The 11,441-nt window shown below is 57.1% G+C and overlaps 1 protein-coding gene across 1 annotated transcript; it reads right to left on the bottom strand.

The window, feature by feature from the left end:
• Window positions 1–708: 708 nt before the first annotated feature.
• On the bottom strand, window positions 709–9,137 carry LOC309596467 (immunoglobulin lambda-1 light chain-like; the record flags this gene model as incomplete). The annotated part of the gene is made up of 4 exons (XM_082324704.1): window positions 709–1,183; window positions 6,093–6,123; window positions 8,651–8,952; window positions 9,092–9,137. 4 exons carry the CDS (start codon window positions 9,135–9,137, stop codon window positions 861–863), a joined length of 702 nt encoding a protein of 233 aa, XP_082180830.1. The 3' UTR covers window positions 709–860.
• Window positions 9,138–11,441: the final 2,304 nt, after the last annotated feature.

Below are 11,441 nucleotides of genomic sequence, written 5' to 3'. Positions count from 1 at the left end.
CAGAATCGCACACAGTGTGGCCAGGTGCTCCCATCCCCTGTCCCCGGCGTGGCTCCTGGCAGCTCTGATGAGGCACCCACAGCTGAGCACTGGTGCTCTCAGCACAGCTGTGGCTGCAAGTCGCTCTATGTGCAGGGCCACAGGGAAACTTCCCTGGGGCTGTGCCGGGGATGGGGCACGTGGCACCAGGGGCCCAGGTTGCCGTGGCACAGGGTGCAAGAAACAGACTGGTGCATGTGAATGCCCCGGCGACTACACTGGCACCCCCATCCCGGGGGACATAGGGGTGACCAGGGAAATGGGGACAGAGGCAGGCCTGACCATCAAAGGGACACAGCTGGCCATGGCCCCACCACAAGCCACGTGTCCCTGCAAGGGCCCCACCACACCACGTGTCCCAGGTCTAAGCCTGGGAGCTTAGACCATGCTGATGCCCCAAGCTGCTCACACCCTGGTCTTGGTGGTGCCAGGGGGATTCAGCAGGGTCCCTGGGGGTGAGCAAGAGCTGCAAGGAGCCCTGGACACCCCCAGCAATACGTGTGTGTGTGTGTGTGTGTGCACGCGCGCGTGCGCATGTGTGTTTCCATCCCACCCTCCTCCATACTGGTGCCACTGGGGCAATGCCAGCCGGCACGGGGGGAGCAGGCGCGTTGGAAGGACACAGAGACAGGGATGCTGAGCCAGCACTAGTTCAGTGTCGGTGTTTATTTGTGTGACACTCAGGGCAGGGGGACAGGAGCAGGGGACAGGGGGACATGGGGAGAGACATCTGCAGCGGGGGGGGAGCCGCTGCCCCCAGCAGCAGGGAAGAGGGAGGGGGCCGGCGAGGGGCTGCCGGGTGCGGGGAGGTCCCAGCAGGGTTAGGAGCACTCGGATCTCTTCAAGCTCTTCTCCACGTTGCCGGCCTCGTGCGTGACCTTGCATGCATAGGTCTCGTGGCTCTTCCAGTCGGCAGCACTCAGCGTCAGGTAGCTGCTGGCCATGTACTGGTTGTTGGTCTGCCGCTGGGGCTGGCTGGTCTCGATGCCGCTGGAGAGGGTGCGGCCATCGGCCGTCCAGGTCACCTGCACGCTGCGCGGGTAGAAGTCTCCCAGCAGACACACCAGGGTGGCTTTGCTCTGCGTTGAGAGCTCGTCGGCAGATGGCGGGAAGAGGTGGACGGTGGGGGAGACCTTGGGCTGCCCTGCGAGGGGAGAGAGAGCGGCACGGGGTCAGGGGGGACCCTGTGCCCCGCCACAGCCCCCCGCCTGCCCTGCCTGCCCTGCCTGCCCCAGCTGGCACTGCCCAGAAACTCCCCACTTCCCCCACAGCTAAGCATTTATCATTTATAACTCTAATATATCTAGATTTGGGATACATCTCTCTCTCTATAATATATATATATATAATCATAGAACAGTCTGGGTTGGAAGGGAACCTTTAAAGGTCATCCAGTCCAACCCCCCTACAATGAGCAGGGACATCTTCAACTAAATCAGGTTGCTCAGATGTATATATAAAAAAATATATGTGTATATATGTGTGTGTAATACACACATATACATACATCCCATATATACTTGTATATATGTTATATATATACTATATGTATATATATGTGCATATACAGGTTATATATTATAGATTTCTATATATACATCTAATACATGTCATATATATGTATATTATATATTACATAAAATATATACTATACTGCATATATATGTAGTATATATTGTTATATGAATATATGTATTATTATATATAATTTATATAATATACATATTTATGTATTTATATATATTTCATATAATAAATAAATAAATAAATAAATATTAAAAAACCCCAAAATTTCTGGTTAGTTGCCATAAACCCATTTTTTTTCCTTTTGCAAGGCAATTGTTTTTAAAATCAAAATTTCAAAGACAAACCGTCCTGTTTTCTGCCCAGTTCTGCTTTCAGACACTTTCAGACTTGTCTCAGAAAACGTAGAACTAAGAATCACCCAAAGGAAGACAGAGGAAAGATGTTTGGTCTTTCTGAAGTGGTTCTCCTGCCTCCTCAAATGTACAATTTCTCTATCTCTATCTCTACTCGAAAACCAGGAGGATTCCGCCATTAAAAACTTGCCACTGAAGAAATTGGCAAACTACATTTTTCTCGATCTTACGCCTCTAGTAACTGGGTTCAGACTCGGATTTTTGGCCAAGTTCTTTTAAAAATTACAGACAAAGACAGACAAACAATGTTCCCAGCAGCATTTTCAACACAACAATCTCAATTTTTGACACAGCTTACCTGGACAAATGAGCTCTTTAAGATACCCCTGAAAACTTTTGGTTAAGATCCCAGGGACGTGCCATTTTAACACAAAGTTGGATGCAACTTCAGCCTGCTCGCGGCCGAGGACAGGCTGCCATTTCACAGCGCCTGCACCCTCGGCCGCGGGACACCACAGAGGAGCCCCTGCTCTTCACCGAGGGCGACAGACTTAGTCCTCAGGACTAAGAGTTGAGCACTTAGACCTCAGACTGACGACTAATTTCTTTAACAAAGAATAAAATTGACTTTCTTAGACACCTAAACCTGATTTTCTGAAATAGGTTCCCTGAGACCTCAGACACATTTCCTGGCCAAATTTTAAGATCTTTCAATTGAGAAAATACCCCCCAATCCTCTGTGGCTCGCACCAGAGACCTCCAAGTCCACTGGGACAAGACACAAGCCGCAATCCTGCGCTTAATGTCCACCCCCGAACCGGCGGGAGACCCCAGCCCAGCGCCAAGTCCGAGGAAAAAAACCCCAAATCACTGAAAAATCGACAAAATGTCACAATTTCGTGGTGGGGAAGGAAAGACCGAGAAGAAGTTGGCGACTCACCTAGGACGGTCAACATGGTCCCGGCCCCGAAAGCACCACACAGTGATACAGGGCCATGCAAAAACCTCCTGCCCCATGGCAGGAGCAGTCCTGGACCCCATGGATGTGGCAGGATGGAGGTGATGGGATGGAGATGCCTTGATGGATGCAGCAGGATGGAGGTGATGGGATGGAGATGCCCCGATGGACGCAGCAGGATGGAGGTGATGGGATGGAGATGCCCCGATGGATGCAGCGGGATGGAGGTGATGGGATGGATGTGTCCCGATAGACACAGCAGGCTGGATGCATGGCGTTGGACGTGCCCCAGTGGATGTGGCAGGGCAGGAGCAGCAGGACAGCCATATGGTGAAACTGTGTGTCCTTGCTGGATGGGCCATGGGAAAACAGGTGGCCTTGGCCCTGCCATCCCACGTGGACCACTTTGCCCAGCTCTCCAGAGCCATGGCTGTGTCATTGGCTGCTCCAGAGACCCACTGCTACCCAGGACCATGCACCCTGGGCTTGTTACAAGCCCATGTCCCTGCCTGTGGTGTGGGGATGTTAATCCTAGGTGAGGAAGGGCTGGTGGAGGCTTTGGGTGCCCCTAAGGCGCAACAGGCAGCTCCTTGCCTCGACCAGTGCTGCTGCCATGCAGGTGGCTGTGGGCTGCCCCAGGGAGCACTGGCCACCGTCCTGCCACCCCTGGGGCCTCACAGCGTCTGCAGCCGGGACGAACAGGGACCACCGGCCATCGGACAGTATGTGTGCGGGTAAACTTCGTGAATAAACCATCCATCTGTCCTTCCCACTGCCCAGAAACACCAGTGCTGGAGTAGATGCTGTGGTTTCATACGGCACTCCACCTCCTGGTGCCTGTGCCACCCTGCAGCCTGACTCTGCTCTCCGGGCAAAAACCGGACCCTGGCACAGCCCACAACCTTACCTGGGCAGGATTTTCGGTGCATGGTGGGTGGGCGAGCCTCCTTGTGGCAGCGGTGTCAGGGTGCCCTGTGCTGGGGCAGCCGGTGGCAGGAGAGCAGTGCAGCCCTGGCTGCCGTCACGCTGCACCCGCCGCTGTGCCAGAGCTCAGCCTGGCGCTCGAGGCGCTGGACCATCCCATCGAGGATAAATAAGCACTTCCCTCCGTCACACCCAGCATCTTGGTGCCGGCAAAGGCACTGGTGCAGGGTTGGCTCTGGTGCGTTCAGAGCCCCCCCTGAGACAACAAAGCCTGCCAGCCATGACGGAAGATCACACCCCGGGTTGCTTGCTGAAGGCACTTATTGCTGCATCAGTGGGTGATGACCAAAGGCTGAATTCAAGGTTTTATTTCTGCCCTAACAGAGCTCAGCACAGGTTTCAGCGCTTAATGCCCTGCCTGGGTCAGGGGGCCCAGTCTGCAGGCGGAGGGGAGGGCTAGGGGCATCGGCCAGCACTGGGCGCTGCAGTGGAGGACCCCTGGCTGGCTGCTTTCTCCAACTTAATTTAGCTCCTGCCTTTGCTGCAGGAGATCAAGCCAGTGCCCCCGGACCAAACTCAGGGCTGGTGCAGCTGCAGCACCTGAGATGGCTCCTGCTCCACTCCCCAGCTGCAACAGAATTTGGGACAGGAGCCTGGGGAGGGAAGACAGCAGTCAGCTGGGGACACCCAAGGATCAGCTGCAGACTATCGCGGGGGGGAAAATGCACCAGTGCAGCGAGCTCAAGACGTGGGAGCGAGCAGTTAAGCTCTCAGCCGATCAGGGCCATGTTTTGTTGCAGGGTCATGATCTTATTTGACCAAGGAGGAAGGACCGGGAAACGTGGATGCAGGGCCAGCACTGGCTCAGGGTTTATTTGGATGATGCCCAGGACGAGGGGACAGGGCAGGGGAGATGGGAGGGATTCAGGCATGAGGAAAAGGAAGAGCCCACAGAGATGGCAGTGACTTGCATAGAGGGAGGGGACAGGGATGGGGCAGGTGGTGAAGCACTGTGCCAGGGGATGTGATGTTCCAGGACCAGGGTTGTCTGTTCCCCAGTAGGCTTAGGAGCGCTCAGATCTATTCAGGACCTTCTCAATGGTGCCACTCTCATGCCTGACCTTGCATGCGTAGGTCTCATGCCTCTTCCAGTCAGCAGCACTCAGCGTCAGGTAGCTACTGGCCATGTACTGGTTGTTGGTCTGCCACTGGGTCTGGTTGGTCTTGATGCCACTGGTGAGGGCATGGCCATCAGCTGTCCAGGCCACCTGCATGGTGCCGGGGTAGAAGTGTCCCAGCAGACACACCAGGGTGGCTTTGCTCTGCCCTGAGAGCTCCTCGGCAGATGGCGGGAAGAGGTGGACAGCGGGGGAGACCTTGGGCTGCCCTGCGAGGGAAGAGAGTGGTGCGGGGAGGTGGATGTGGAAGGAGGAAGGTCTTTAAAGTGTGGACATGCCTGTACTCACGGGGTTTTGGTCCTGGCTGGAATCTTTCAGTGCAGCTCCCACCACCAGCAAAGGAGCTAATAGCTCGAGGTCTCTGCAGTCAGCTTATTTTTTAATATTTAGACTAGCAATCTAAAAAGGCTGCCCTGGAGGTAAGAGACCCCAGGTCTCCAGAGGACACCCAGTCTGCGTGTCTGCAGTATTCCCCGTCACCAGCATCCCATGACTTGGCCCTGTGCCATGCGTGCGTGCAGCTGTAGCCAAGACTCAGCTACGCTGCTTTTTGGAGGCTGAAGAGGCAGCCATCCTCCTGAGTGCCATTGAGACATGAAGAGGCAACCTTGTCCTCAGCCAGCAAGCCCAACCCGTTTGCTCAGACTTGAAGCCCTTCCATTTCAGCCCCCCTATATATTTCCTCATCATACCATAGAGCACACCTGGGAGCTTCTCCTTAGGAGAAAGGGAAATGTTAAGGAATTTCTGTTTCATAAACTCCAATATAATCTGGCTGTCTGGCAAATATATAGATATATTTTTACCCAGTAACTGCTGCACTCAGACAAGTTGAACAAGACCCACGGGATCAGTAGAGGGTCTGCAGATTTGAAAGGACCAAAAATGTTTTGCAAGCAGCAAAGCTCAATTAGCCTGTAAAACCTTGTTTCCTCCTGTCAAGGAAAGGCACGTGAATACATTTCAGTGCGGTTAAACCGACAGAGGACATGCTACTATAACCAAATGGAGAAGTTGAAGAAAGAAAAAAAAAAAACCCACCTCAAACCCCAGGAAGAGCCTACACAGCCCCTGACATGGGGAAGACCCTGTGTGAGCATCAGAGCAACTTACTGAGGACGGTCAGCTGGGTCCTGCCACCAAAGAACTAAACACAGCGACACATTGCTGTGTAGAAGGAGCCTAAGCAGCTGCTTATGCACAGCGGGCGGCCCCTGCGCCCCGTGAGCGTGGCGGGGAGGCAGCCAGGCTCCCAGCCACTGATGCAGCTTGTGCAGTGCTGCTTGCTGGGCATGATGGAGTAGGGATGGTATTTGTGCGTGCTCCCCCCTACCCACCTCTCCCAGGGGATATCCAGCAGCTGTGCCACTGTTGGCCGAGGTCTTGGCTGAAATCACATGTCATGTGGAGGTGTCAGAGATGCACTGAGCACAGGCAGCCCTGAGTGGGCGGCATGGCCTAAGACCACGAAGTAAAGGGTGAGCGAGAGCAGCAGGTCCCAGTGCATGCGTGTGCCGAGGGGGAACATGCGTTACTGCCAGGGTGAGCGCAGTGGAGGGCAGGCAGCCTGCGTGCTGCCAATCCTGCCCTGGGCACCCTCCTGCCTTTGGGAGCTGAGCTGGATGGTGCCGGAGCAGCCTTCAGCACCAAGCGGAGCACTTAAACCCATCTCACCCCATTCTGCCAAGGTGGTGGCTCCTTCCCAAGGCACCAGGGGTGGAGGATGGTGCTGCTCCACCAGCTAAGCCAGCTCTGGAGCAGCAGGGAGGAGCAGCAGGAACAGAAGGGCATGGCAGACATATTTTCCTTGCACAGGAGCCAGGGAGAATGCAGAGACCTGCAGGTTTGCTCCAAGCACCCTGCCAGCAGTATCCCCTACCCACCCAGGAACTCGGCTTCCCACAGAGCTGCCTCTGCCCATTCTGCATCCCCCAGGTCCTGGTAGCGCCCTATTAGCCCCTGCCTTCACAGCCCCTTGGAGCAGCAGCCCTCAGGTGAGGGCTCCTGGCAGCATCTGCCAAGGGCCAGGGCACGCAAAACAGGTTGGAGAGGAGGCATCAGAGGCTGTTGGTAAAGAGGAAGAGCTGGGACTAGCAGAGAAAAGCATGCAAGGGATGTGGATACCTACATACAGCTGCAATAGCCAAGGCAGGGGTGAGCCAGGATGGGTTTCAGCTAAGAACAATTAACTTCAAATTCCCCAGGGAAGGCTTGGCTGCTGCTTTGTAAAGTGTTTTCCCAGCATGGTGCCAAACTCACAGGGCACAGGGTGCTCGGCTCAGAGCAAACAAGCTCTTGGAGCCCTGAATTTCAATAGCACCAACTTAAATTGAACTTGAAAATATTCAAATGCTGTGGTTTGTGCAAGTGGTAATAGAAAGGGGCAGAGTCAGTGAACCTCCTGAGTCACTAGAAAATGAATTATGCTTCGAAGATTTTGTGGTTTGAGGCGCTTTCTCTTTCAGAGGTTTGGTTTGCCTCTGGGGAGGCTTATGCATTGGTGCAAAGGCTGAAACTACCAAAAAAAAAAAAAAATCACTGAAATTGTCTATGTAAAGCATTTAGCTGAATGCAGACAACCAGTTTCTGAGCATTTCTCAGACTTCGATGGGGTTTTGGTTCCATTTTAGGGGAGGACAATAAAGAGGAATAACATTCAGTTTGACAGTGCATCTCTTTTCCTTGGAGGAAGGCATGGAGGAGGACAGATGCTGTGCTGGATGTACCGGGGTGTTGGCCCTTCAACACCTGCCTGGCACATGGCCGTGGCAGGAGCGGGAGCAGGTAAGGAGGTGCTGGTCCCAGGGGGGCACTGGGGAGGCTACGTACAACTGCTGTGTCCCAGCTGCCGGGTCTGAGCAGCGGAGGCCACGCCAGACATTCTCTGCTGCTGCCATGTCAATCACCCAGTCATGCCTGGAAGCAAATGAGAAGGGAAAGGGCAGAATGTGCTCAGCAGCTTTGCAGCATGCACCACTGCTGCCTGCACCAGGGAACCTGGAGAGGGAGAGGAGAGAGGGGAGAAGATGGGGGTCAGCCAGTGCCCCACGAGCACAGCCCTCCCCGGGCAGCGGGACGGGGAGGGACCCCTGTGCCCAAAGGCCCCGGCCGGGCGCAGCGAGTCTGGACAGGGCACCTGAGCCATGGGCGAGCACCGCGAGGAGGAGAGGGGCCCAGGCCATGGTGCAATCCCACCAGCTCTGCATCCCCACACCAATGGGGCTGTGTCACGGACCCCGTCTCTCTTTTAAACCCCCACAGCAGCAGGAGGCAGCACCCGAGGGGCCCTGGGGCAACAGCGGGTTTGTGTCTTGCTTCCCCAGTGCTGGGAGTCACGGTGACCCTGATCAGCACTGGTGTCCCAGCCAGCACAGTAAGAGACAGCCTCTGCCTCAGCTTGGACCCCAGGGATGGGTAACGTGGCCATGTAGAGTGGCACTTTCCCAAGTGCTGTACATCCCCTCCCCAAATGACAGGGGACGGGCACAGACCTGGGGCTCTAAGGGACAGCTGAGCCGGGACACCAGGCACAGCCACCTGCAGCGCAGGGCAGCAAGGGCAGGGCCATGGTGGGCACCTGCCCCACCATCAAACAGGGACAGCAGAGACTCCTAACAGGCCCTTGCGATGGCGGGAGGTTTTTGTATCACTTCCCCATTGCTTTGTGTCACTGTGGCAGCAGTACTGCTGCTGTCGTAGCTACCACAGAAATAGACAGCCTCGTCCTCGGCTTGGACCCCACTGATGGTTAACGTGGCCGTGGAGCCAGACTTGGATCCGGAGAATCGCGCAGGGATGCCCGAGGGTCTCTGGTCATTGTAGTAGATGACAGTGACAGGGGCACTGCCAGGTACCTTGTGCTGGTACCAGCCATAGCTGTAGCTGCTCCCGGAGCAGGTGATCCTGACGGTTTCTCCTGGGTTCGCTGACAACGAGAGCGGCTGCTGAGTCAGCGCTGCCTGGACCAGGGAACCTGGAGAGGGAGAGGAGAGAGGGGAGAAGATGGGGGTCAGCCAGTGCCCCACGAGCACAGCCCTCCCCGGGCAGCGGGACGGGGAGGGACCCCTGTGCCCAAAGGCCCCGGCCGGGCGCAGCGAGTCTGGACAGGGCACCTGAGCCATGGGCGAGCACCGCGAGGAGGAGAGGGGCCCAGGCCATGGCGCAATCCCACCAGCTCTGCGTCCCCACGCCGATGGGGCTGTGTCGCGGACCCCAACTCCCTTTTAAGCCCCCACCTGCCCAGAGCACGGCCCCTCCATGCAAATCTGACCCCGCGCTCAGGGCCGGATCCTGCCCGCGCCTCTCTCCCCACCTCCCTCCCCGCTCCACGCCCAGCCCCAGATGCAGTGGGGCTTGTCCCCGGGCACAGAGCGGAGACATGTCCCAGCTCAGAGTCTGAAACCCACCAGCATGGACCCCCCTGTCCCCAGCCTGGGCCAAGCAGCTGCGGGGCCAAAGGGTGCGGGAGAGCCGGGCTGCTGGGGGCAGGGGGGCAGTCAGCCCCTACAGCTCCCAGTGATGGGGTTGGGACGATGCCAGCCCCCAGCACCCCCCACCTCACTTTCCACATCTTCCCTTCCTTCAGGTGTCCCAGGCCCAACACATGCCTTGGCTGTTCCTGCCCTTCCCCAATGCACCTGGGGCCCTTGCCCCTTCTCTTGCAACAGCCATGCAGTGCCCTGCCCCTGGGGGAACAAACCCTGGCTGGGAACGCTGGGGCCAAGCGGATGGCAGCCCTGTGGCAGAAAAGGCCCCAGGGGACTGGGAGGACACGAAGTTGCACAGGAGCCAGCAAAGCGCCTGTGAGCTGCATTAGCAGGAGTGTTGCCAGCAGCTGGGGAGAGGATCCTTCCCCTTGGCTCAGCGCCCTGAGGCACAGCCCAGTACTGTGTCAGCTCTGGGTTCCCCAGCCAGGGACAGGGACAGATGGGAGCGATGCCAGGGAAGGGCCTCGAGGATGAGGAAGGACTCAGAGCATCACTCACAGAGAGAGGCAGCGTGAGCTGGGATGGCTAGCCCAGGGTGGGGAGCCTCAGGAGCATCTTTCTCCTGGGGGCAGGAAAGAAGATGGAGCTGGGCTCCTCTCAGAGGTGTCTGCTGAAGGTGTAAGAGGCAATGAGCACAGGCTGAAACACAGGAAAATCTGCCTAAACAGAGCACAACCTTTTTTCTGCTGCAAGGATGGTCAAACACTGGAACGGGTTGCCCAGAGAGCTGTGAAGGCTCTACCCTTGGAGATATTAAAAACCTGGCTGGACAGGCTGTGGGCAACCTGCAGTAGCCAGCCTAGCTTTGAGCAGGTGGTGGAACGAGACAAACTCCAGAGGCACCTCCAGCCCCAGCAATTCAGGGGCTTTCCCCAGCCCCAGCACCTATGGAAACCTCTTACTTTGCTGCTTTTCTGCCACGGCTCTGCCCCTGCCAGCCCAGGCCCATCGCTCAAGACCTTTGCTCTTCCCAGGTCTCCAGTCCCCAGCACAACGGGAGCCACCCAGCACTGAGCCCCCGGGCTCCAGCAATGCCTCCCCATGAGCTGATCAAGAGCCCAACGGGCCAGCACTGGGCAAACGCAGCCAGAGCCGGGGCAGCCCAGGGGCTCTGCTCGCTGCCGTTGGGGGCAGCCCCGGGCCAGCCCTGCTCCAACACAGGCACAGGGATCGCGGTGCCCTTCGGAGGCTTTGTGCCCAGCCTGAGAGCAGCTGTGCCCACGGGAAATGCCCCCACCCCCACGACCCTTCCCTGTCCCCAACGCTGCCCTCCCCAGTGTGCCTGGGGCACAGAGACCTGACGGGCACAGGCAGGGCAGGGCTGAGGGAGGCTGCCTCCCTGCAGCCAGCACGGAGGGGACCTGCTGGGGCAGAGCACATGCCCCATGGCAGGAGTCACCTCACAGGCATGTGTGCTGGTCCACAACTGCATCCAAGCAGCAGCAGGAGGCAGCACCCGAGGGGCCCTGGGGCAACAGCGGGTTTGTGTCTTGCTTCCCCAGTGCTGGGAGTCACGGTGACCCTGATCAGCACTGGTGTCCCAGCCAGCACAGTAAGAGACAGCCTCTGCCTCAGCTTGGACCCCAGGGATGGGTAACGTGGCCATGTAGAGTGGCACTTTCCCAAGTGCTGTACATCCCCTCCCCAAATGACAGGGGACGGGCACAGACCTGGGGCTCTAAGGGACAGCTGAGCCGGGACACCAGGCACAGCCACCTGCAGCGCAGGGCAGCAAGGGCAGGGCCATGGTGGGCACCTGCCCCACCATCAAACAGGGACAGCAGAGACTCCTAACAGGCCCTTGCGATGGCGGGAGGTTTTTGTATCACTTCCCCATTGCTTTGTGTCACTGTGGGAACATAGCTGCTGCCATCGTAGCCACCACAGAAATAGACAGCCTCGTCCTCGGCTTGGACCCCACTGATGGTTAACGTGCCCGTGGTGCCAGATGCAGATCCAGAGAATCGCGAAGGGA

The sequence above is a fragment of the Platalea leucorodia genome (assembly GCF_965183815.1).
Source record: "Platalea leucorodia genome assembly, chromosome: 12".
Lineage (NCBI taxonomy): Eukaryota > Metazoa > Chordata > Aves > Pelecaniformes > Threskiornithidae > Platalea > Platalea leucorodia.
This window is presented reverse-complemented; position numbering and strand designations above follow the sequence as displayed.